Source organism: Moschus berezovskii, chromosome 4, assembly GCF_049115385.1.
Source record: "Moschus berezovskii isolate FMDL1 chromosome 4, NW_MosBer_1.0, whole genome shotgun sequence".
Classification (NCBI taxonomy): domain Eukaryota; kingdom Metazoa; phylum Chordata; class Mammalia; order Artiodactyla; family Moschidae; genus Moschus; species Moschus berezovskii.
The window spans coordinates 103723822-103748156 of record NC_142463.1 but is presented as its reverse complement, the minus strand read 5'-3'; the positions used below and the strand labels follow the sequence as shown (position 1 = coordinate 103748156).

General features: G+C 47.7%; 6 protein-coding genes across 7 annotated transcripts; 3 read left to right on the top strand and 3 right to left on the bottom strand.

Moving 5' to 3' along the window:
* Nucleotides 1-5615: 5615 nt before the first annotated feature.
* On the bottom strand, nt 5616-7157 carry H3C15 (H3 clustered histone 15). The gene has a single exon (XM_088835712.1). It carries the CDS (start codon nt 6333-6335, stop codon nt 5925-5927), a length of 411 nt encoding a protein of 136 aa, XP_088691838.1. The 5' UTR covers nt 6336-7157; the 3' UTR covers nt 5616-5924.
* Nucleotides 7158-7288: 131 nt separating this feature from the next.
* Nucleotides 7289-7942, bottom strand: LOC129540372 (histone H2A type 2-A). The gene has a single exon (XM_055401409.2). It carries the CDS (start codon nt 7790-7792, stop codon nt 7400-7402), a length of 393 nt encoding a protein of 130 aa, XP_055257384.1. The 5' UTR covers nt 7793-7942; the 3' UTR covers nt 7289-7399.
* Nucleotides 7943-8124: 182 nt separating this feature from the next.
* On the top strand, nt 8125-10282 carry LOC129540374 (histone H2B type 2-E-like). The gene has a single exon (XM_088835713.1). It carries the CDS (start codon nt 8146-8148, stop codon nt 8524-8526), a length of 381 nt encoding a protein of 126 aa, XP_088691839.1. The 5' UTR covers nt 8125-8145; the 3' UTR covers nt 8527-10282.
* An 8442-nt stretch (nt 10283-18724) lies between these two features.
* LOC129540371 (histone H2B type 2-E-like) lies at nt 18725-21108 on the bottom strand. 2 transcript variants are annotated; one of them, XM_055401408.2, is made up of 2 exons: nt 20457-20964; nt 18725-19713 (listed from the first exon to the last, which is right to left on the bottom strand). In XM_055401408.2, exons 1-2 carry the CDS (start codon nt 20831-20833, stop codon nt 19647-19649), a joined length of 444 nt encoding a protein of 147 aa, XP_055257383.2. In that variant the 5' UTR covers nt 20834-20964; the 3' UTR covers nt 18725-19646. The 2 variants fall into 2 exon arrangements, with proteins under 2 accessions (XP_055257383.2, XP_088691837.1); XM_088835711.1 differs by having other exon boundaries at nt 18725-21108.
* Nucleotides 21109-21186: 78 nt separating this feature from the next.
* Nucleotides 21187-21690, top strand: LOC129540373 (histone H2A type 2-A). Its single transcript, XM_055401410.2, has one exon. The coding sequence runs from the start codon at nt 21187-21189 to the stop codon at nt 21577-21579; it is 393 nt and encodes a 130-aa protein (XP_055257385.1). The 3' UTR covers nt 21580-21690.
* A 935-nt stretch (nt 21691-22625) lies between these two features.
* LOC148778162 (histone H3) lies at nt 22626-23243 on the top strand. The gene has a single exon (XM_088835710.1). The coding sequence runs from the start codon at nt 22644-22646 to the stop codon at nt 23052-23054; it is 411 nt and encodes a 136-aa protein (XP_088691836.1). The 5' UTR covers nt 22626-22643; the 3' UTR covers nt 23055-23243.
* The last annotated feature ends 1092 nt before the right edge of the window (nt 23244-24335 follow it).

Below are 24335 nucleotides of genomic sequence, written 5' to 3'. Positions count from 1 at the left end.
CTGTTTACTTCCTTTGCAGGGTTGTCTTGGTGATTAAAAGAGATACAAAACATAAAGCGTGGTCAGAGTCCCTGTGATGACTGTCTTTGCCTCTTTGGGACACTCTCTGCCGGTGGCCTGCTTGTCTTTCTGCTGTTCTGTCTCTTGATGTTCTCTTCATCTACGAGCCCCATCACTGTCCCTCTTTGCCTGTCTTCTCTTCTGACTCCTGGGTGCACGAGTGCTAAGTCTCTTCAGTCTGACTCTTTACAACCCTATGGACTGTAGCTCACTAGGCTCCTCTATCCATGTAGATCTCATCTAATTTTCTGCCTTCTATTATCCTTGTTTATCTCCTAAGGACTTCCCCCAGAGTAGCTCCAACTGAGCCTCTTTGCTGATTAAATTAATATTCCTAACTCCTGGTGAATGTATTGTAGATGGATAACTGGAATCTCAGCTTTAATGTTGCAAAGGACTTATTGCAGCTTTTTGGTTCCAAAAGCAATTTTTTCTTCCTAAATTCTCCACCTTAGTGAAATCTACCATTATCTCCTGGCTTCTCAAGACAAGGATAGGTTCCTTCCTCTCTTGCATTCTCCAAATATCTATATCACCAAATATTATCAAATTTACTTTCTGTAATTCCCTCAAGTCGATCATTTAATCTCTGTCCACTCTTAGCCACTGCCTTAGCTGAGGCCACCGTCAGCTCTGATTAAAGGACCCAAAGTCCAACAAACAAGCCAATTCCATGGCCAACTTTTTCTGGAAACAGGCTGGACATGATGAAACTTTTAAAAAGAATGTGAATTGATTTTTGCTTGAGTTTCTTTTTTGTCATTTGAAATTGGGAAATTATTTAAGTACCTAAAACAATCAAATTTTGATATTGCCATTAAAAATATTGGGTACGACTTCACCCTAGTTTTGCAAACAATGAAGACATTCCAAAAGTTTTCTATTAGGCTTAGGAAGTTTGACCTTCACAGAATAGTGGTAGGAATGTCAACTTTGTCCTATTGACCAAAAGGTATCAGTGTTTGCTGAGTGGCTCAGTTGTGTCCTGCAACCCCATGAACTGTAGCCTGCCAGGCTCCTCTGTCCATGCAATTTCCCAGGAAAGAATACTAGAGTGGGTTGCCATTTCCTACTCCAGTGGATCTTCCTCACCCAGGGATGGAACCTGTGTCCCTTGCATCTCCTGCATGATAAGTGGATTCTTTTCTACTGAGCCAAAGCTGTCACTAAAACGTCTGTGGCAATTTGGGAAGCCCTGAAGGTACTGGAGAATTCCTCAGTCCTCCTAGAACATGCTCACAGTGTGAACCAGATTCTGTTGTCATAAGCTTGTGGGGCAAATCCCCAAGATGGCTGCTAATTGGTGAGGCTGCAGTGTCTTGCCGAGGCCTGACCCTCCACTGGGTAAGACGGATTGGGTCAGACAGGTCCCACTTTCTCAGAAAGTGAGTGTGCAGACGCCAGTTAGCATTGCCTGTTGTTTCTTGGCCTTACGTGAGGACAGGGGGCTTAGAGAGCTGAACAGAGTACAGTTCCATGGATGAGGCCCAGAGCCCTGTTATGTAGCGGCCCTGGAAGAGAGATCAGTTGTGCAGACAAGGCCCTGCCCTTAAGGAGTTCACGATTGACAAGAAACCAGGAAAGACCAACCAAGGAGGGCCTCCCCTTTGCCACCAGCAAGAGACCAGTGCTCCTCCCTCTCTTTCTTTCACCATTCTCCTTTCACACCCTGCAAGTGTTGAGTTTGGTGAGTGAGCACTCCACTGTTGTGGCAGAAGTAACAGAGGTTATTAGAAAAGTGAGGAAAGCAGGACAGACATTTCTGAGAAGCTAGGAACCCCTGAACTGCCTTAGCCATGAGAGATGCCTCCAGGCTGACCCCAAATTTCAGGACCACAGGGAGATCTTAGATACCTGCTTTTAAATCTGATATATTAATAGTATTACTTCAGGAAATATGATCCTTGGGAGGAAAAGCCCTGACGTAGACATCTATACACTCAGGGGTCTGCTCAGCCACTAATGGCTCAGACATGCTGGAAAGTCACTCACTGTCTGAGAACTTCAGGCTGCAACTTTGCAAACAAATGTCAGTTTGATGAGATGCTGGGTGCACACGGGCCACCGCTGCACAGCCCTGAGTCACTGCTGCTTCTGCTTATATCTCATAAAACACAGAGCCTGAGGAACCCATCTTGCAGCATTGGTCTGAGCAGGGAATGAGACCATGTGTCTGCATTCATTTCCTAGGGCAGCCATAACAAAATACCACAGCCTGGGTGGCTTAAACATCTTAACTTTATTTTCTCACAGTTCAAGAGGTTAGAAGTCCAAGATCAAAATGTCACCAAGGTGTCAACCCTGGTGATCCAGTGGTTAAGAATCCACCTTGATATAAAGGGGATACAGGTTCGATCCCTGTTTGGGGAACTAAGACCCCACATGCTTTGCCACAACTAAGACCCAATGTAGCCAAGTAAATAAATGAACAAATTTAAAAAAAAGATATCAGTTGGCTTGATTTCTTCTGAAACCTGTCTCTTTGGCTTGCAGATGACTGCCTTCTCATTGCATCCTCACAAGACTGTCCCTCTGCTCTCTGTGTCCTGATCCCCTTCTCTCATAAAGATACCAATCATATTGGATTAGGACCTATCTCAATGACACCATTTTAATCTTAATTGCCACTTTAGAGGTCCTGTCCCCAAGTAGAGTCACATCTGAGGTACTAGGAATTAGGGCCTCGACACATGAATGGGTGGGTGGGGGACACAATTCAGCCCATAACAGGGCCTTTTCTGAAAATTTTTGTGAGCCTGGGGCTAAAAACTGGGTACCTACTGTCAGAAGCTACAGTCCACACAGCTCTTCTTTGCCCTCCCCGACCCCCAACTCCTTGCAAGGGGCAAAAGTTTTCAACAGTGTGTCTTCAATTTCTATTCCCCTCAGTGCATTTTTATTCATTTCTGGTAATGTTTTTACCAACTGTGCTGAGACACAAAACCCCCGAACTCTTGACCTCTTCAGGTGCAAACAGGCCATACTCAAGGTTAGAAATAGGTGGCTTCTGAGACTCGGGGAATGTGGACTCCACTCTCCACACCACCGCCCCCGCCCCCCGAGGTGAACAGTTTTGTTCCTAAAAAACAGTAAGAGACCTTAGACTTCCACTGTCTTGTGGTGCAGGAATCAACTCCTCTGAGGCAGCGTCAAATCTGCTCTCAAATCCTGAGGCCAGGGGATGGGTGCAAGGGAGAGGCTCTGTTGCAGGCTCTGTTCTGCCTTCCATTGGTTCAGTGCTGCCCTCAGGTTCAATTCCAAGAGCCTTGAGCTGAATAACTTCTCAAATAACTAAACAGAGCTCAGGCCTGTGCACCTCAGGATGTCTCCAGGAAGAATCCGTCTCCTGCTGTGGAGCAGAGAACAATACCGACAAGGCCGAGTTGTCAGGTAGTGACCTAGATTATGGTGGCCCACGAACCCCGGTCCATTCATCCTCTTCCCCGTGCTGTTCCTTCGGGCAGGTCAAACCCACTCGACTGTCCGAACGGAATGCCCGGCTGGAGACACAAGATCCTTCTCCATCCTTTGGTCTATTCCAGCACAGAGCTAGTGGTACTTGTCTGAGTTGTGTTGGTATTTGAAAGGAGCAAAGTTGAGGAAAGTGAGAATGTCAAGGGCTTAAAATGCCAGGCAAAATCGTTCAGGCTTGTGCAGGAATCTTGACAGAGAGTGGGGTAAGGGGATGCACTCATCTCACACGCTAGTAAAGTCATGCTCAAAAAACTCCAAGCTAGGCTTCAGCAATATGTGAATCATGAACTTTCAGATGTTCAAACAGGTTTTAGAAAAGGCAGAGGCACCAGAAATCAAATTGCCAACATCCGCTGGATCATGGAGAAAGCAAGAGAGTTCCAGAAAAACATCTATTTCTGCTTCATTGACTGTGCCAAAGCCTTTGACTGTGTGGATCACAATAAACATTCTGAAAGAGATGGGAATCCCAGACCACCTGACCTGCCTCTTGAGAAACCTGTATGCAGGTCAGGAAGCAACAGTTAGAACTGGACATGGAACAACAGACTGGTTCCAAATAGGAAAAGGAGTACGTCAAGGTTGTATATTGTCACCCTGCTTATTTAACTTATATGCAGAGTACATCATGAGGAATGCTGGGCTTGAAGAAGCACAAGCTGGAATCAAGATTGCCAGGAGAAATATCAATAACCTCAGATATGCAGATGACACCACCCTTATGGCAGAAAGTGAAGAGGAACTCAAAGGCTTTTTGATGAAAGTGAAAGAGGAGAGTGAAAAAGTTGGCTTGAAGCTCAACATTCAGAAAACAAAGATTATGGCATCTGGTCCCATCACTTCATGGGAAATAGATGGGGAAACAGTGGAAACAGTGTCAGACTTTATTTTTTTGGGCTCCAAAATCACTGCAGATGCTGATTGCAGCCAGGAAATTAAAAGACGGTTGCTCCTTGGAAGGAAAGTTATGACTAGCCTAGATAGCATATTAAAAAGCAGAGACATTACTTTGCCAACAAAGGTCCGTCTAGTCAAGGCTATGGTTTTTCCCGTGGTCATGTATGGATGTGAGAGTTGGACTGTGAAGAAAGCTGATCCCTGAAGAATTGATGCTTTTGAATTGTGGTGCTGGAGAAGACTCTTGAGAGTCCCTTGGACTGTAAGCAGAGCCAACCAGTCCATTCTAAAGGAGATCAGTCCTGGGTGGTCATTGGAAGGACTTATGCTAAAGCTGAAACTACAATACTTTGGCCACCTCATGTGACGAGTTGACTCACTGGAAAAGAGTCTGATGCTAGGAGGGATTGGGGGTAGGAGGAGACGGGGACGACAGAGAATGAGATGGCTGGATGGCATTACCGACTCGATGGACATAAGTTTGAGTGAACTCTGGGAGTTGGTGATGGACAGGGAGGCCTGGCGTGCTGTGATTCATGGGGTCGCAAAGAGTCGAACACGACTAAGCGACTGAACTGAACTGAATGTTTTCCCTGAGGGAAGTCCTGGCATTACCATCATTCAACCTGCAGCCAGGGTCAGGAATGCCGCAATTCACTCCGCAGAAATGGGTCTGGACCGAGGAGGTGGTTTCACTTCCTCCCAAGCGGGAGAGCCACGCCGGCGGGAGGGCCATTTCCCGCGCGGTTGAGGAGGTCAGATCTGCGCTGGGCTCTCAACCGCCTAAAAAGCCAGCCCCGCTCGCTCTAGCCCGCGAAACCTGAGTCGCCTAATCACTCCGCCTCTCCGGCCCCACCCACGCTCCCCGGACAAATTACAGTACTGGGCTAAGCCAGCTTCAAGACTCCTCAGAAGAGCGAGAGCCTACCGGACGTCATGGCCGCGCCCAAGAAAGCAGACGCAGCCTCGCCAGTTCAGATAAGAACTTGACACTCCGGAAGACGGCCAGCAAACAGGGGCTTAGACCGGTTACATGGCCTTTAGCCTTTGTGTTGGGAGTCGTGTTTTGCGCAATCTCGTGTCCTCTCGTCCCTAGCGCGCCTTCCCCTCCCGGAGCATGGGAGGGCCTACCAGAAAAGAATCTGGCCACTTCTAAGCAGCGAAGTTGGACGTTCTAGGGCGCCCAGGGAAGCAGCGGCAACCCGCCAGCCGAGACAGGCACACTGACCCAACTCGTAAGGTACTGACACCTGGGAAGACAGCAGCGAGCAGGGGTTTAGACCGGAACTGGCCTTTAGCCTCCATCTGTTGGGAGTCCAGTGCTTTGCGCGCTCTCAGGTCCTCCCGTCTTGAGCGCGCCCTACCCTCCGGGAGTATGCGAAGGCCTGCCAAAAGCGCGTGGACAAGCGACACAGCTTCTTTCAAGTGTAGTTGTGGGTGGCTCTGAAAAGAGCCTTTGGATTTGATGGAACCTCGAGCCGAGCGCACACTTCTTAAGCCCGCTCCCCGCGGATGCGGCGAGCCAGCTGGATGTCTTTGGGCATGATGGTCACGCGCTTGGCGTGGATGGCGCACAGGTTCGTGTCTTCAAACAGCCCCACCAGGTAGGCCTCGCTCGCCTCCTGCAGCGCCATCACGGCCGAGCTCTGGAAGCGCAGGTCCGTCTTGAAGTCCTGCGCGATCTCGCGCACCAGCCGCTGGAACGGCAGCTTGCGGATCAGCAGCTCGGTCGACTTCTGGTAGCGCCGGATCTCCCGCAGGGCCACGGTACCCGGCCGGTAGCGGTGCGGCTTCTTGACGCCGCCCGTGGCCGGCGCGCTCTTGCGAGCCGCCTTGGTGGCCAGCTGCTTCCGCGGGGCCTTGCCACCGGTCGACTTGCGGGCGGTCTGCTTTGTACGAGCCATAGCGAACCAAGACGCGAACTTACGGGAGCAGCGCCGCGCAGGGAGAGTAACCAGGGGTGCGGCCGCTGCAGCAGTCTTTATAGGCACAGTCTTTTCCCCGTTGGGCGGGACAATACTTGAAAGTCCCGCGCTGGCGATCCATTGGCTGGGACGTCATCCTCCTTAGCGCCACTGATTGGCTTGGGCTGACGCCCCCTACCCCCTACCCCCGCACCCCCGCCGCCCATCCGCCTCCCTTTCTACTTTCCAGTTTGCCTAGTATTTCCCCTCCTCGGTTTCCATTCATTTCAGAGTGAGACTCATACTTGAGAGCAGCTGTGACAATGTTCCTTCTCAGTCCCTTAGGACACACTACTTGCGATGCCCTCTTCCTTTCTACGCTAACTCCCAAATTGAACCTCGACCTTCTGTTGGCACCACCCCCGCCCCCAGCACCGTGAACGCATTGTTACCTTCCCAGAAGCCCCCTAGCTAGTTGGCTGTACGGGTTTTGTTTTGTTTTCCGCCTTTCGGTGCTTTAAAGATCGGAAAGTTATCTCCCCCGCGGCAGGGCGCGATTCCGTTTCCAAAAGCCGAACTGGGCACCTGTATCTCCACCGCTAAGGCATCTTTATCCCTGTAAGACAGTAGACTGAAGTCAAAAACCCAGGTCCGCCATCCTCTTCAAATCTGTCCGCTTCCTTAACAGACTGGGGTGTCCGAGATGTATGCGTGTGAGGGAACATCCCGCTGGTACTTAGACCTCAAGTTGGGCAAAGGCCTGGGGAACAACTGGTGTTGAGCACTAGACATCCGACTCCCAAACATAAACCATCGCGGAGCACTCAGAACTGAAGCGACCGTGGCGCGCTCAAGTTTCCTACCTTCACCTGGCTTTATGTCCTAAGTTTCACGAGCCATCACAACCCAGGCTGGGCTCCCCGTTTACTACCGACAAGCTTGGACTCGAGAAGTTACTGTTAGCAACTCTTTATTTGAAAGCGTGGGTGGCTCTGAAAAGAGCCTTTTGATTTTACAGATGCCCCTCCTACAGGAGAGCTGGGTAGGGCTTCCGGAGACCGGCCTCACTTGCCCTTTGCCTTGTGGTGGCTCTCGGTCTTCTTCGGGAGCAACACGGCCTGGATGTTGGGCAAAACGCCGCCCTGGGCGATGGTGACCTTGCCCAACAGCTTGTTCAGCTCCTCGTCGTTGCGGATGGCCAGCTGCAGGTGGCGAGGGATGATGCGCGTCTTCTTGTTGTCTCGCGCCGCGTTGCCTGCCAGCTCCAGAATTTCGGCCGTCAGGTACTCCAAGACCGCCGCCATGTAGACGGGCGCGCCGGCCCCCACCCGCTCAGCGTAGTTGCCTTTGCGCAGCAGGCGGTGCACCCGCCCTACCGGGAACTGCAAGCCTGCGCGGGACGAGCGCGACTTGGCCTTGGCGCGGGCCTTGCCACCTTGCTTGCCACGACCAGACATGACAGCGACGCCCACTAACAGATGCTCCCGCCAAACCCCCGACAAAATCGCCCTCAACGGCCCCGCTTCACCCCTTTATAGGCAGAACGCCGATTGCCTGTAAAACACTTCCATTGGCTATAGCACATCTTCGGCCTCGTGACCAATAGGATAGCGCAGTCAGAATCCACTCATTTACATAACCTCGTCTCCCTCGCGAGAGAGCCACTGAAATCTCGCCAATCGCAACGGGGCGTGATCAGAACCTTAATTTGCCTACAGCCTCTATAAGTACCGAGTCGCTGCCGCTCAGCCCCGGTGCTGTATGCTGTTGTCTGCGTTCCCGGTTGGCTCTGTAGTTAGTGCTTGCCGTTATGCCTGAGCCGGCAAAATCCGCTCCCGCGCCCAAAAAGGGCTCCAAGAAGGCCGTCAGCAAAGCCCAGAAAAAGGACGGCAAGAAGCGCAAGCGCAGTCGCAAGGAGAGCTATTCCATCTACGTGTACAAGGTGCTGAAGCAGGTGCACCCGGACACCGGCATCTCGTCCAAAGCCATGGGCATCATGAACTCATTTGTCAACGACATCTTCGAGCGCATCGCGGGCGAAGCGTCGCGCCTGGCGCATTACAACAAGCGCTCGACCATCACGTCCCGGGAAATCCAGACGGCCGTGCGCCTGCTGCTGCCCGGCGAGCTGGCCAAGCACGCCGTGTCCGAGGGCACCAAGGCGGTCACCAAGTACACCAGCTCCAAGTGAGTCCCTGCTGGGACGCGGCGCTCGCACGAGTTGCCCAGCCACTTGACGTTCTAAAGGTTCTTTTCAGAGCCAACCACCTGCTCAGTGGAAGAAGCTGTCATTTTGTTTTACACGGGTCTTCTGCTGCCCAGCTTTTTGTATTGGTTTTCACTCGTTAAGTACAAATATCATGTTCCTTTAGATACAATGAGGGAATAAGTATGTTTACCTAGTTTTGTGGGAGAATATAATAGGGTATAGATGTGCTGAGTTATCTCAAAGAACTCTTGAAACTGGCTTTTTCAATGATACTGCTTTTTATGAAGTTCATCATACAAGATTAAAAAGTTTGAATATCCATTGTGCTACTGTCTAGTGCTCCCAAGTGATTAGATGATGTGGTACTGAATTTTTGTAGAACGTGTTCTGTGTTGATACAAAATGGGATAATTTAGCTTACACTTAGTACTAACAGATTCCTTGAGTTTATATATCCTGCATTCACAAGCACATGGGTGCCCAGTTTATGTGTAGATTCCCTGTTCGGGAAATTGCAGCTTGGTTATGATACCCAAGAATTAACCTTTTTGCTTCCTTTGCTCTCCCTCATGTCAAATCACATAAAATGTGCCTAATTTTCAGTGATAGTGTTCTTCCCAGAGAATTACCACTCAGAAAAGCTTGCTGTATATAAAGGACTGTCCATACAACGGGAACAAAATATGCATATTTTCCAAAGCAGTAAAAGGTTTGAAATCTTCAAGGAGCAGAAAGTTATAATATGGTTGGGTGTGCAAAGGAGACTAGCTGCAGTTTCATTTTTGTGCTTTGGGAACTGTTGGATTGCTTCCAGTAGGGAATAACCTTAATCACTTTGGTTACTTTGTGGATCATAGATCCTAGGTAGTTCACAGTAGAAGCAAGGAAACCAACCAGGAGGCTGTTACAGTGTCACAGATTAGAGCAGTAAGTCAAAATCTGGTCTAGAGACCAGGAGTATTAGCATTACCTGAAAATTCACTAAAAGTGGTCTTCAGACACTAAGAATTTGTGTTAAAAAGCCCTCTGGGTGATTCTGATGCTGCTAAAATGTAAGAACCACTTGGTAGTCTAGACATGTTGGATTGGAATCAAAGTGAGTCACGTCAGACTCTTTGTGACCCCATGGACTATACAGACTATACGTGGAATTCTCCAGGCCAGAATACTCTAGTGGGTAGTCTTCTCAAGGGGGCCTATTGAACCCAGGTCTCCTGCATTGCAGGCGGATTCTTTACCAGCTGAGCCACAAGGGAAGCCCAAGAATACTTTCACACATTGGAGAAGGAAATGGCAACCCACTCCAGTGTTCTTGCCTGGAGAATCCCAGGGACGGGGGAGCCTGGTGGGCTGCCGTCTATGGGGTCGCACAGAGTCAGACATGACTGAAGTGACTTAGCAGCAGCAGCAGCAGCAGCCTATCCCTTCTCCGGGAGATCTTCCCAACCCAGGAATCAAAGCAGGGTCTCCTGTGTTGCAGGCAGATTCTTTACCCAACTGAGCGCTCAGGGAAGCCCAGTACAGTGAAGGTGGTGAGAGATGTTAGGGTTGAGATTATATTTGGGAGGTAGAACTGACAGGTCTGTTTGAGGAATAGGGTTTGGATAGGAGCAAAACACCTAAGCTTTTGTCTTGAGCAACTGGGTGAACAGTGGTGCTGTTGATTTGGTAGACTGGGGCATTGAAGGGAGATCTAGAATTCTGATTTAAGGTTGAGAAGGTTTTTGATATTCAATTGGATATATGGAGTTGACAGTGTAAGAGATACATCTAGGGCTCAGCGAAGAAAACATAAACTTGCCTTTAAAGTAAAGTCGCTCAGTCATGTCTGACTCTTTACGACCCCATGGACTGTAGCCCACCAGGCTTCTCCATCCATGGGATTCTCCAGGCAAGAATATTGGAGTGGGTTGCCATTTCCTTCTCCCCCTAAGGGATCTTCCTGACCCAGGGATCAAACCCAGGTCTCCCGCATTGCAGGCAGACGCTTTTAACCTCTGAACCACCAGGGAAGTCCAGGGTACCTATTTTTGACTGGGAAAAAAGTGCATAACCTGAAAGTTGAGAATATATTTTATTTGGCAGACTTAGCTGAGGACTTAAACCTCTCAGCTCTGAGAAACTGTTCTAAAGCAGCAAGGGAGGAGTCAGGATATATAGGAGTTTTTGTTGAAGGAAAAGAAATATACCCTCGAAGTCAAATACATCGGTATACATGAGCATATATCCTTGGGGCTTCTCTGCTGGCTCTGATGGTAAAGAATCTGCCTGCAATGCAAGAGACCCCGGGTTCAATCCATGATTCATCAAGATCCCCCAGAGAAAGGAATGGCTAACCACCCCCGTATAATTGCCTGGAGAATTCCATGGGCAGAGGAATTTGGCAGGCTACAGTCCATAGCGTTACGAAGAGCTGGACACGAATGAGTGACTAACACTAACGCTTAACTATGTAGGGCCATGATCTTGTTTTGCTCTGAACTGAGTTCCTTCAGGTTGCACTGAGGAGACAGCTGCTGAAGCTGATGACTTTTTGGCCACAACATCCTTCGTTTACCGAAATGGCAGGTTACAATCTTTGTCCACACTGTAGACACAGCAATGGAGATGAAGGCTATCACCTCACAGTATTCTTTTTTAAAAAATTATTTGGCTGCTAAGGGTCTTAGTTGTGGCATGCAGGATCTTTTGTTGTGGCACTCAAACTCTTAGTTGAAAGTATTCTTGTAGACTTTCATTTCTTCCTATGTGTTTCCTTAAAGTATTCTTCACGACACGATTTCTTATGTTATGAAATATAACTTAGTCAATAATATATATTATAGGGCTGTCAACTACTGTGTAGCATTTTTCTTTCTTTTTTTTTTTTCTTTCTAAAAAAGAATTTTATTAAAAAAGCACAAATGCAAAGAAATGAACAGAGGAAAATTTATGCGTCGAACCTGGACTGGTCACTTATGATAATATACATGCTACAATTCCATTCTCCCCAATCATTCCACCTTCACCCTCTCCCACAGAGTCCCAAAGACTGTTCTAAATGCCTAGTTGCATGCTGATTTTCATTAAGGAGCTCACCTAATCCCTTATGTATGTAGTTCTCAAGTTTGACTGCTGTTAGGGAAATAAAATAGAAGTAGTCTTCTTCAAGCGTCAGAGGCAAAAGAGCAGAGCAGGCCTCTGATCTTGCTTCTAATCTGCCGGAACACTGCCCTGACTGGGAGTGACCGGGAGTGACTGCCTGCTGTGAGTGCAAGACTTGCAGCACCTTAGATAAGATGAGGGAAGAATTTTGAGATTGTTGAGCTCGTGGAGGGGGCCTGGTCAATCAAGCCCCAGACTTAACAACATTCCAAGTTTTACAAGACAAAGTTTAGTTCAGTTCAGTCAGTTCAGTTCAGTCACTCAGTCGTGTCCGACTCTTTGCGACCCCATGAATCACAGCACACCAGGCCTCCCTGTCCATCACCAACTTCTGGAGTTCACTCAAACTCATGTCCACCGAGTCGGTGATGCCATCCAGCCATCTCATTCTCTGCCGTCCCCTTCTCCTCCTGCCCCCAATCCCTCCAGCATCAGAGTCTTTTCCAGTGAGTCAACTCGTCACATGAGGTGGCTAAAGTATTGGAGTTTCAGCTTTAGCATCAGTCTTTCCAATGAACACCCAGGACTGATCTCCTTTAGAATGGACTGGTTGGATCTCCTTGCAGTCCAATAGACTCTCAAGAGTCTTCTCCAGCACCACAGTTCAAAAGCATCAATTCTTCGGGGATCAGCTTTCTTCACAGTCCAACTCTCACATCCATACATGACCACGGGAAAAACCATAGCCTTGACTAGACGGACCTTTGTTGGCAAAGTAATGTCTCTGCTTTTTAATATGCTATCTAGGTTGGTCATAACTTTCCTTCCAAGGAGTAAGCGTCTTTTAATTTCATAGCTGGAATCAGCATCCGCAGTGATTTTGGAGCCCAAAAAAATAAAGTCTGACACTGTTTCCCCACCTATTTCCCATGAAGTGATGGGACCAGATTCCCTGATCTTTGTTTTCTGAATGTTGAGCTTCAAGCCAACCTTTTCACTCTCCTCTTTCACTTTCATCAAGAGACTTTTTAGTTACTCTTCACTTTCTGCCGTAAGGGTGGTGTTAGTTCAGTTCAGTTCAATTGCTCAGTCGTGTCTGACTCTTTGTGACCCCATGGACTGCAGCATGCCAACTCCTGGAGCTTGCTCAAATTCATGTCCATCCAACCATCTCATCCTCTGTCGTCCCCTTCTCCCACCTTCAGTCTTTCCAGGGTCTTTTCCAATAAGTCAGTTCTTCACATCAGGTGGCCAAAGTATTGGAATTTCAGCTTCAGCATCAGTCCTTCCAGTGAATATTCAGGACTGATTTCCTTTAGGATGGACTGGTTGGATCTCCTTGCAGTCCAAGGGACTCCCAAGAGTCTTCTCCAACACCACAGTTCAAAAGCATCAATTCTCTGATGCTCAGCTTTCTTAATGGTCCAACTCTCACATCCATCATGACTACTGGAAAAACCATAGCTTTCACTAGATGGACCTTTGTTGGCAAAGTAATGTCTCTGCTTTTTAATATGCTGTCTAGGTTTGTCATAGCTTTTCTTCCAAGGAGCAAGTGTCTTTTAATTTCATGGCTGCAGTCACTATCTTCAGTGATTTTAGAGCCCAAGAAAAGAACGTCTGTCACTGTTTCCATTGTTTCCCCATCTATTTGCCATGAAGTGATGGGACCGGATGCCATGATCTTCGTTTTTTGAATGTTGAGCTTTAAACCAGCTTTTTCACTCTCCTCTTTTCACTTTCATCAAGACGCTCTTTAGTTCTTCTTTGCTTTCTGCCATAAGGGTGGTGTCATCTGGGTATCTGAGGTTATTGATATTTCTCCCAGCAATCTTTTTTTTAAAATTAATTTATTTTAATTGGAGGCTAATCACTTTACAATATTGTGGTGGGTTTTGCCATACATTGACGTGAATCAGCCATAGGTGTACATGTGTATCCCCATCCTGAACCCCCTTCCCAACTCCCTCCCCATCCCATCCCTTTGGGTTGGCCCATTGAACCGACTTTGAGCACCCTGCTTCATGCAGCCAACTTGGACTGGTCATCTATTTCATATATGGTAATAACATGTTTCAGTGCTATTCTATCAAATCATCCCACCCTCACCTCCCACAGAGTCCAAAAGTCTGTTCTTTACATCTGTGTCTTTTGCATATAGGGTTGTCATTACCATCTTTCTAAATTCCATATATATGTGTTAATATGCTGTATTGGTGTTTTTCTTTCTGACTTCATTCTGTATAATGGGCTCCAGTTTCATCCACCTCATTAGAACTGACTCAAATGCACTATTTTTTATAGCTGAGTAATATCCATTGGAAGGACTGATGCTAAAGCTGAAGCTCCAATACTTTGGCCACCTCATGCAAAGAGTTGACTCACTGGAAAAAACTCTGATGCTGGGAGGGATTGGAAGCAGGAGGAGAAGGGGACGACAGAGAATGAGATGGCTGGATGGCATCACTGACTCGATGGACGTGAGTTTGAGTGAACTCCGGGAGTTGGTGATGGACAGGGAGGCCTGGCGTGCTGTGATTCATGGGGTCGCAAAGAGTCGGACACGACTGAGAGACTGAACTGAACTGAACTGAAATATTCCATTGTGTGTATGTACCACAACTTTCTTAGCCATTTGTCTGTCTCCCATTTGTCTTGATTTCAGCTTATGCTTCATCCAGCCTGGATAGATGGACCCATTCCAACCTGGACCCATTTCACATAATGTACTCTTCATATAAGTTAAATAAGCAAACAAATAGCATTAACATGAAACCAGCCTTGCAATTTGGTCAGAGATTGATGATATCTGTCCTGAGGTTATAAGTGGGAACCCCGAATTGCAATCTCACCCACAGAGTGGACGCACTACCTGGGACCTTTTCCCAATTGGGACTCCAGATGTTCTGTGACATGGGACTTCCCAGCACTGATTAAGTCTGGATGTTGGTCAAAACCCAATTTGGTGGTGTATCCTCTGCTCTATTTTTCTTTTCATTTAATGTTAGTATATTGAAAGTAAGCTAGATAATTCTCTAATATTTGTATTATTTACTTGTATATAATGAGTGGCTTATTTTCTTAACAAATCCTTTCAATCTGAGACAAAAGTGAAAACTTTTGGCAAAAACAACTGCCCATTGTACCTGGAGGACTGTTAGAAATACTGATGTCTTGGTGCTATCCCCAGAAATTCTGATTTAAGTGATTTAGAATATAGCCATCCATTAATTGGGAAGATCCCGTAGAGAAGGGAAAGGCTACCCACTCCAGTATTCTGGCCTGGAGAATTCCATGGACTGTACATGGAAAGAGTCGCACATGACTGAGCAACTTTCACTTCACTTAGGGCTTCCCTTGTGGCTCAGCTGGTAGAGACTCCACCAGCAATGGGACAGACCTGGGTTTGATGGCTGGGCTGGGGTCGCTGGAGAAGGGAAAGGCTACCTACTCCAGTATTCTGGCCTAGAGAACTCCGTGGACTGTATAGTCCATGGGGTCGCAAAAGTCGGACATGACTTTCACTTCCATCCATTAGAATTTTTAAAAAGCTCCCCAGGTGACTCCAGTGAGCAGTCAGGTTTCAGAATCACTGCCACTGTGTGCTCCCCCAAAAAGCGATGTTATCTCAGTTCTTAACCTTGGCCTGGTTGGTTTGAACGTAGTCCCAACCACTTTCTACACTGATTAGCTCAAAAAGTTTAGACCAATTTGATTAGCACAAACATTTCAGCAATTGGACTGAGTAGGGCAGGGGTTCCCCAACCTTTTTGGCACCAGAGACCAATTTCGTGGAAGACAAAAAATTTTTCCACAGACCAGTGGTGGAGGGGGGATGGTGTGGGGATGACTCAAGTGCATTACATTTATTTTGCACTGTATTTCTAATCTAATGCCACGCAGACAAGATAGCGGCCCAGAGGTACCCTGGAGTAGGGGAATGTAGATTGCTCTTTTGTTAAAGAAACTTCTTTGCTTTCAAGAGGCAGCAGCAAGATGGAGGGGCACGTGGGTATGAAGGAAAGAATAACTGTAGACAGCACTCAGGAGCGCAACTACTGAGGGGGAGAAATTGGAGAACTGAGCCATTCACGGAAGCCACCTTCTGAGCCCTGCTGTACTTTTGGACATCCAGTGAAGCCAGTTTATATGACATACTATTTAAACTAGCTGGAATCTTGAACAATTTGAGAAATAGTAACAAATAGTTACCCAAAATAAAAGGAAAGACAACAGACTTTTTATCTTGGAAGGTCTCAAAGAGGCCAAATAAGGCAGATAAGGAAAAATAGAACTATACATTTATACTAAATGTCCAAGTTTTAAAACCAGTATTTGACCAGGCCAGAGATTAATACTACTGTTAAAAAGGAATGTCTAGGAATTTTTAAAAATCTAAAATTTTATTTAAAATTCAATAATATAATTCTATTATTAAAAGTTTTAGTTTGCATTGGTTTCTTAGGACTGCCATAACAACGCCCCACAAAACTGAGTGGCTTAAAACAACAGAAATGTACTCAAGTCATCATTCTGAAGTTTAAAGTCAACATATTGGCTGGGCCCTGTCCCTCTTGGCCAGGATCCTTCCTTGTCTTTCAGCTTCTGGTAGTCCCAGGTATCTTTTGGTTTACAACAGCGTAACCCCATTTGTCTGTCTTCTTGTGTATTTCTGCATTTCAAGGACATCAGTCATATTGGATTAGAGCCCACCCTAGTGACCTTATTAACTGATTACATCTACAAAGATCCGATTTTCAAATTAGGCCACATTCCAAGGCACCAGGGAGTTAGACTTTAGCATATCTTTTAGCAAGACACAGTTCAATCCATAACAACAGTCAACAGCTGGGGTAGGTGGAATAGGGCCCCCAAATACATCCAAATTTTAGTGAAATACTGAGGCCAAAGTTAGATATGAGGGAAAAAATGTATCTAGACATCTTAAATTGATTCTAAAAGCTTCCAGAAAGAAAGGGTGCTCTGCTTAGTTGCTCAGTCATGTCTGACTCTTTGAGACCCCATGGACTATAGCCTGCCAGGCTCCTGTCCAAGGGGATTCTCCAGGCAAGAACACTGGAGTGGGTTGCCATTTCCTACTCCAGCAAAGAAAGGGTAGAACTCTATAATTGAGCAAGAAGTGGGATTTTAGAATCTAACCACTTTCTCTTCCCTGAACTCCAGATTCTCATATTTCATATTCCCAACTTGGGAATTTGGTATTTCTTATTTTATATTTCTACTTGGATAGCAACCAGGAATCTCAACAGTTTGCCCAAGATATTACTCTAGGCTTTCCCCCTCCAAACCTACTTGCCTCTTTTATCAGTAAGTTGCAGCTCTTTCCAAGTGCTCAGTCCAAGAACCTGCAATTAATCCTTGACTCCTCTCTTTCAGTCATAACCTACATACAATTCATCAATTTCATTTAAAATATATCTTGACTACTTCTCACTATCTCCATGGCTACCACCCATCTCTCTCCTGAGCTGTTACTGTAGCCTCTTTTATATTCTTCCTGCCTCTACTCTTGCTCTCCTATAGTCTATTTTTCAACATAGTATCCTGGGTGAGCTTTAGCATGAGTCAAATAATGTCATGGAACTCTCTCATGATGGCGCTCTCCAAAGGCACTCCAACTTAACTTCAAATTAAAGACAAAATCTTTCCAATGGCCTAGGAGGCCCCTCAGTGGCACACACGATCTGACTCTCAACTGCCTTTCTGATCCTGTCTCCCTGCACATCTTTCCTTTGCTCAGGCTTCAGCCTCAGTGGCCTTGCTTATTCTTTGAACTTCTCAAACTTATACCTACCCCAGGGCCTTTGTTCTTAGAATACACTACTTTAAGTTATCCCATGGCTCACTTTTTTTCATTCAGGTCTCTGTTCAAATATTAACTGATCAGATTTGTCATCCACACTCAATATTCTGCTGTGCAGATCACCTCCTAAATATACTATTATACTTTTCCTTCTTTCGCTTGTTCTCAGTATCCATCAACTGGAATGTAGTTTTATATAGACAGGGACATTTTCTGTTTATTGCTATTTTATTGCTTGTTTTATTAATATTTATCTCAGTATGAATTTCTTCCCTCTCCCATGTTGTGAGAAGTGATATGCATGAATACTCATAAAGGAACCTAGACAATGTGTCAGTTTTGCTTTCACACTTTAAGTATAATGCTGGTGCTAAAGGGAACTATTGATTGATGGGTAATAAAGTTGCATTGAGTCTTGGATTTCTCCATCTTTCAGACCAGTTGTATTCTGCTTTCCTATTCATATTTTGAGTCCTCACAACCAAATACTGACCATTATCTCACCCACTTATAATTAGGTATCTACTCAACATCCTGCATGCCTCTTAGAATATTTTTGTTTTTATCCTGTAAACTCAAACTTTCCCCTATCATCTTTCTGTCTTTCCTCCACATTGCCGTGCTTTACCTGAACTTTTCAAGCTCCAAGCAACCTGCCTCATCTCTCAGTAGATCCAAGCAAGGCAGGTCAAAAACAAGAAAATGTTTTTGGGGACCAAAAAAAGTATGGATTTAGTACAATAACTAGGAGACAAGTTACCTGTTTTTGATTGGGTGGGACAAATGAGAGGTAATGAAAATAATGTAGGAAGATATTTGGGATTTCATGAACATACATAAGAAAAAATGAACAAAAGGGTGCTTGCAGTGTGCTTAACATTTTAAACAAGGAAGTTTCACCTTTATACCTTGCAGTACTTTATCTTCTGTTCTCATTTGACCTCCCTAAAATGTGTTTTTAAATGTCCTAATAAAGGCAGAAAATGTTAGGTTCTATGCAATATTTGGTATTCTATATTAATGAGGGAATAAATGAAACTAGTTTTGCATGTCGCTTTACAAACAATTCTGGGAAAGGACAATTAGGAAAAAAAGAAAGAAAATGTCTAGGGTGGGAACTGAACAAGTTCTTCCCAAGCAATATGGGAATCTCGTAACTAATCTTGTCAGTGGTTATCAAACATTTGAATTACCTGACTTATTCCATAGACTGTTTACCCTTGCCCTCCCCCACCTCCCACTCCCCACCCCCTACCCCCCACCACCCACGGAGGCCTGGTGATTTGGATTCAGTGGAAGTATCTAGGGTTTGAAGGGTAGATAGATAAAGATCTAATGGCCTTTGAATTGTTTGTAGGAAACATTGCTTTTTAACCATCTAGTCTAAAAAAAGGTGAGGGCCTTTATTCTTTCATTTTTGGTGTCTCTGTTTTCAGAGGAGGGAATTGTTTCAGGGAAGGGGCAAGTATTTTTAAGGCTAAGTAGGTTTAACAATAACAAAAAAGCTGCTGGATAAAGTCTCTGGAGCACATTTTATGATTGGCAGGCCCAGGTTCTTGAAATCCCTGACTATAAAACCTTTCCTTCTTGCTTCTTTACTCAAATTATAAAATAGCAAAACTACAACTACAGAGAATTGTGTTGATACCAATATCTGGGGAAAGAAATTTACTATGGATAATAATGGCTTTTGTATAACTTTATTCTAACAGTGTTGCTTAATATCTAGAATTTGGGCAAAACACTGACTTCAATGTAGGCACTTGAAAGGAATAGCAAAGTGAGACAAGAAGTGTGTGTAGATTAAAAATTACTTTAACTATGTGTGGATGAAAAAATGTCACCTGCCATATCTGTAATCAAAGGATGTGGCCATCAAGCCATCAGCCACTGCAGCCACCCTAGTCATCCTGGGATTCAGGATGGAGAAAAACAGGATACTGGTCCTAGATAGTTAAAATGTGTATCAAGGAATGACGTCAGTCAGCCTGCTCTTCCAACTTTCCATACACAAAATAAAGAAGTGCTAAATTCATTGACATTTCTTCTTTAGCAGAAATCTTTTGATGAATATTCAACTATCTGGTTTGTTTTTGCAAAACTGCTATATATTCTGGTTCCTCCCTTACCGCCTCAAAACAGCCCCTCAGTGCTATTTGAAAGGCTGTCTCCTGGGCTTCGAAGTGTCAGTCGCTCACTTATGTCTGAGCCTTTGCCACCCCATGGGCTGTAGTCTGCCAGCCTCCTCTGTCCATAGAATTCTGCAAAAAAGAATACTGGAGTGGGTAGCCATTCCCTTCTCCAGGGTATCTTCCTAACCCAGGGATCTTCCTAACCCAGGGATCAAACCCAGGTTTCCTGCATTGCAGGCAGATTCTTTACCATCTAAGACACAAGGAAAGTCCATCTACTGGGCTTAGGTCCACAACAAATTATTGAAAAAAAAAACATAAATCTTAACTCAGGTTGTGCATTTTTCAGTGGACAAACGGAATCAAGATAACCAGGTGCACTGTTAAGTTTTCTATTCATGCTAGGGCATGGTATCAAAATATTGCTTTTTAAAGTAACATTAAATTTGGTTTTTGAGTTCAAGAAAAATGGACTTAAGAGTTGACCCACACTATCTGTTGTAAAGTAACTAATGCTTAACTTCCCACCCTCCCTGTCCATCATCCTCAGTAGATTTACACTGACTACGCTCTCTCACGATTTTACTGGAAAAGGTAAGTTACTTGCATGAGTGAACAGTTACTCTAGCTAGTTCGGGACTGATCGACAAAACTTCGTCCTATCTGGATTCTTCCTCTTCAGCCTAAGAGAAAGGCCAGTTCTTACGAGGAAGAAAATCGATGGCATAAAAAACTACCATAACAGACAACAAAAATAAAGTAAAAAGATGACAGCTTCTTCCACTGAGCAGGTGGCTGGCTCTGAAAAGAACGTTTAGAACGTCAAGTGGCTGGGCAACTCGTGCGAGCGCCGCGTCCCAGCAGGGACTCACTTGGAGCTGGTGTACTTGGTGACCGCCTTGGTGCCCTCGGACACGGCGTGCTTGGCCAGCTCGCCGGGCAGCAGCAGGCGCACGGCCGTCTGGATCTCCCGAGACGTGATGGCCGAGCGCTTGTTGTAATGCGCCAAGCGCGACGCTTCGCCCGCGATGCGCTCGAAGACGTCGTTGACAAATGAGTTCATGATGCCCATGGCTTTGGACGAGATGCCGGTGTCCGGGTGCACCTGCTTCAGCACCTTGTACACGTAGATGGAATAGCTCTCCTTGCGGCTGCGCTTGCGCTTCTTGCCGTCCTTTTTCTGGGCTTTGCTGACGGCCTTCTTGGAGCCCTTTTTGGGCGCGGGAGCGGATTTTGCCGGCTCAGGCATGACGGCAAGCACTAACTACAGAGCCAACCGGGAACGCAGACAACAGCAGGCAGCATCGGGACTGAGCGGCAGCGACTTGGTACTTATAGAGGCTGTAGGCAAATTAAGGTTCTGATCACGCCCCGTTGCGATTGGCGAGATTTCAGTGGCTCTCTCGCGAGGGAGACGAGGTTATGTAAATGAGTGGATTCTGACTGCGCTATCCTATTGGTCACGAGGCCGAAGATGTGCTATAGCCAATGGAAGTGTTTTACAGGCAATCGGCGTTCTGCCTATAAAGGGGTGAAGCGGGGCCGTTGAGGGCGATTTTGTCGGGGGTTTGGCGGGAGCATCTGTTAGTGGGCGTCGCTGTCATGTCTGGTCGTGGCAAGCAAGGTGGCAAGGCCCGCGCCAAGGCCAAGTCGCGCTCGTCCCGCGCAGGCTTGCAGTTCCCGGTAGGGCGGGTGCACCGCCTGCTGCGCAAAGGCAACTACGCTGAGCGGGTGGGGGCCGGCGCGCCCGTCTACATGGCGGCGGTCTTGGAGTACCTGACGGCCGAAATTCTGGAGCTGGCGGGCAACGCGGCGCGAGACAACAAGAAGACGCGCATCATCCCTCGCCACCTGCAGCTGGCCATCCGCAACGACGAGGAGCTGAACAAGCTGTTGGGCAAGGTCACCATCGCCCAGGGCGGCGTTTTGCCCAACATCCAGGCCGTGTTGCTCCCGAAGAAGACCGAGAGCCACCACAAGGCAAAGGGCAAGTGAGGCCGGTCTCCGGAAGCCCTACCCAGCTCTCCTGTAGGAGGGGCATCTGTAAAATCAAAAGGCTCTTTTCAGAGCCACCCACGCTTTCAAATAAAGAGTTGCTAACAGTAACTTCTCGAGTCCAAGCTTGTCGGTAGTAAACGGGGAGCCCAGCCTGGGTTGTGATGGCTCGTGAAACTTAGGACATAAAGCCAGGTGAAGGTAGGAAACTTGAGCGCGCCACGGTCGCTTCAGTTCTGAGTGCTCCGCGATGGTTTATGTTTGGGAGTCGGATGTCTAGTGCTCAACACCAGTTGTTCCCCAGGCCTTTGCCCAACTTGAGGTCTAAGTACCAGCGGGATGTTCCCTCACACGCATACATCTCGGACACCCCAGTCTGTTAAGGAAGCGGACAGATTTGAAGAGGATGGCGGACCTGGGTTTTTGACTTCAGTCTACTGTCTTACAGGGATAAAGATGCCTTAGCGGTGGAGATACAGGTGCCCAGTTCGGCTTTTGGAAACGGAATCGCGCCCTGCCGCGGGGGAGATAACTTTCCGATCTTTAAAGCACCGAAAGGCGGAAAACAAAACAAAACCCGTACAGCCAACTAGCTAGGGGGCTTCTGGGAAGGTAACAATGCGTTCACGGTGCTGGGGGCGGGGGTGGTGCCAACAGAAGGTCGAGGTTCAATTTGGGAGTTAGCGTAGAAAGGAAGAGGGCATCGCAAGTAGTGTGTCCTAAGGGACTGAGAAGGAACATTGTCACAGCTGCTCTCAAGTATGAGTCTCACTCTGAAATGAATGGAAACCGAGGAGGGGAAATACTAGGCAAACTGGAAAGTAGAAAGGGAGGCGGATGGGCGGCGGGGGTGCGGGGGTAGGGGGTAGGGGGCGTCAGCCCAAGCCAATCAGTGGCGCTAAGGAGGATGACGTCCCAGCCAATGGATCGCCAGCGCGGGACTTTCAAGTATTGTCCCGCCCAACGGGGAAAAGACTGTGCCTATAAAGACTGCTGCAGCGGCCGCACCCCTGGTTACTCTCCCTGCGCGGCGCTGCTCTCGTAAGTTCGCGTCTTGGTTCGCTATGGCTCGTACAAAGCAGACCGCCCGCAAGTCGACCGGTGGCAAGGCCCCGCGGAAGCAGCTGGCCACCAAGGCGGCTCGCAAGAGCGCGCCGGCCACGGGCGGCGTCAAGAAGCCGCACCGCTACCGGCCGGGTACCGTGGCCCTGCGGGAGATCCGGCGCTACCAGAAGTCGACCGAGCTGCTGATCCGCAAGCTGCCGTTCCAGCGGCTGGTGCGCGAGATCGCGCAGGACTTCAAGACGGACCTGCGCTTCCAGAGCTCGGCCGTGATGGCGCTGCAGGAGGCGAGCGAGGCCTACCTGGTGGGGCTGTTTGAAGACACGAACCTGTGCGCCATCCACGCCAAGCGCGTGACCATCATGCCCAAAGACATCCAGCTGGCTCGCCGCATCCGCGGGGAGCGGGCTTAAGAAGTGTGCGCTCGGCTCGAGGTTCCATCAAATCCAAAGGCTCTTTTCAGAGCCACCCACAACTACACTTGAAAGAAGCTGTGTCGCTTGTCCACGCGCTTTTGGCAGGCCTTCGCATACTCCCGGAGGGTAGGGCGCGCTCAAGACGGGAGGACCTGAGAGCGCGCAAAGCACTGGACTCCCAACAGATGGAGGCTAAAGGCCAGTTCCGGTCTAAACCCCTGCTCGCTGCTGTCTTCCCAGGTGTCAGTACCTTACGAGTTGGGTCAGTGTGCCTGTCTCGGCTGGCGGGTTGCCGCTGCTTCCCTGGGCGCCCTAGAACGTCCAACTTCGCTGCTTAGAGGTGGCCCTGCGTTATCTCGTAGGTTGGGGCTCTTCTAGCGCCTTTGTGCCCCACTGTGGCCCACGATTGTAATTGTCCCGGGAGCATGGTGAGCTGTGATTAGGTGCCGGGCGACTGGCGGTGTGTGGAGGTGGGTTGAGAGAAGGCGGAGTCACTTAGGGACGCTCGGGATTCACGGGTCAAAGGGCGCGGGGCTTGGGTTTAAGGCGGCTGAGATCCGCGCACAGATTGGACCTCCGCACCGGTGCCGGAAAGGTCTCCTCCGGGCGCTTGGTTTCCCCGCTCCGGAGGGATACCGCCACCCGGGTCCTGGCCCACTTTTGCCGAGTAAAGTGCGGCATTTCATCGCTTCAAGTGCCAGTAATTTGAGGCCTCATTCCCACCCTCTACTTCTCAAAACCCGGGGATGAATGACAGGGTGCTTGTACAGATCTAAAGCCACTTTGGTGAGCTGGGTCTTAAAGGGATCGCTTTCCTGCCCAGTTTCACAAAGAGACTCCGTGAGGCTATCGCTTCCACCTCTGGTAGTGTCTATATCTGTTTTATTCAGACATGGGGGAAATCTCTTCTCAGGTTTTGGGTTACTCAGTGAAAAGAAAGATATGGGGCTCTGAGCTCAAGTTTGGGGAAGAGATCAAACAGACAGAGCATTGTCTTCCTTTGGGGAAATGAAGTCCTCTCCCCCTACCCGCTCCCTGTGAGGAAATAGTGAGAATGAAGGCTTGAGATGATTCTTGTACCATTTGGGCTGGGGGTGAAGGGGGTGGGGGGCGTCGAAGTGCAAGTCCTCCAAAGGGCAGCAGAGTGGGGGCAAGGTCTTGCACAGCCCTTCTCCACAGATCTCAGACACAAAGGCTGTACAGGTCTCATGTGATACCTCTTCTTAACCTTCTCAGTCATCTATCTGAATTTGGATGAGGCCAAGGCCTGTTTTCTGT

Bases quoted from the DNA above. Each gene is read 5' to 3' on its own strand.
- H3C15 (XM_088835712.1), bottom strand. From the start codon at position 6,335: ATGGCTCGTACAAAGCAGACCGCCCGCAAGTCGACCGGTGGCAAGGCC.
- LOC129540372 (XM_055401409.2), bottom strand. From the start codon at position 7,792: ATGTCTGGTCGTGGCAAGCAAGGTGGCAAGGCCCGCGCCAAGGCCAAG.
- LOC129540374 (XM_088835713.1), top strand. From the start codon at position 8,146: ATGCCTGAGCCGGCAAAATCCGCTCCCGCGCCCAAAAAGGGCTCCAAG.
- LOC129540371 (XM_055401408.2), bottom strand. From the start codon at position 20,833: ATGCCTGAGCCGGCAAAATCCGCTCCCGCGCCCAAAAAGGGCTCCAAG. The intron at 19,714-20,456 runs GTGAGTCCCTGC...TCTTTTTTGCAG, and splicing joins ACCAAGTACACCAGCTCCAA to AATTCTATGGACAGAGGAGG.
- LOC129540373 (XM_055401410.2), top strand. From the start codon at position 21,187: ATGTCTGGTCGTGGCAAGCAAGGTGGCAAGGCCCGCGCCAAGGCCAAG.
- LOC148778162 (XM_088835710.1), top strand. From the start codon at position 22,644: ATGGCTCGTACAAAGCAGACCGCCCGCAAGTCGACCGGTGGCAAGGCC.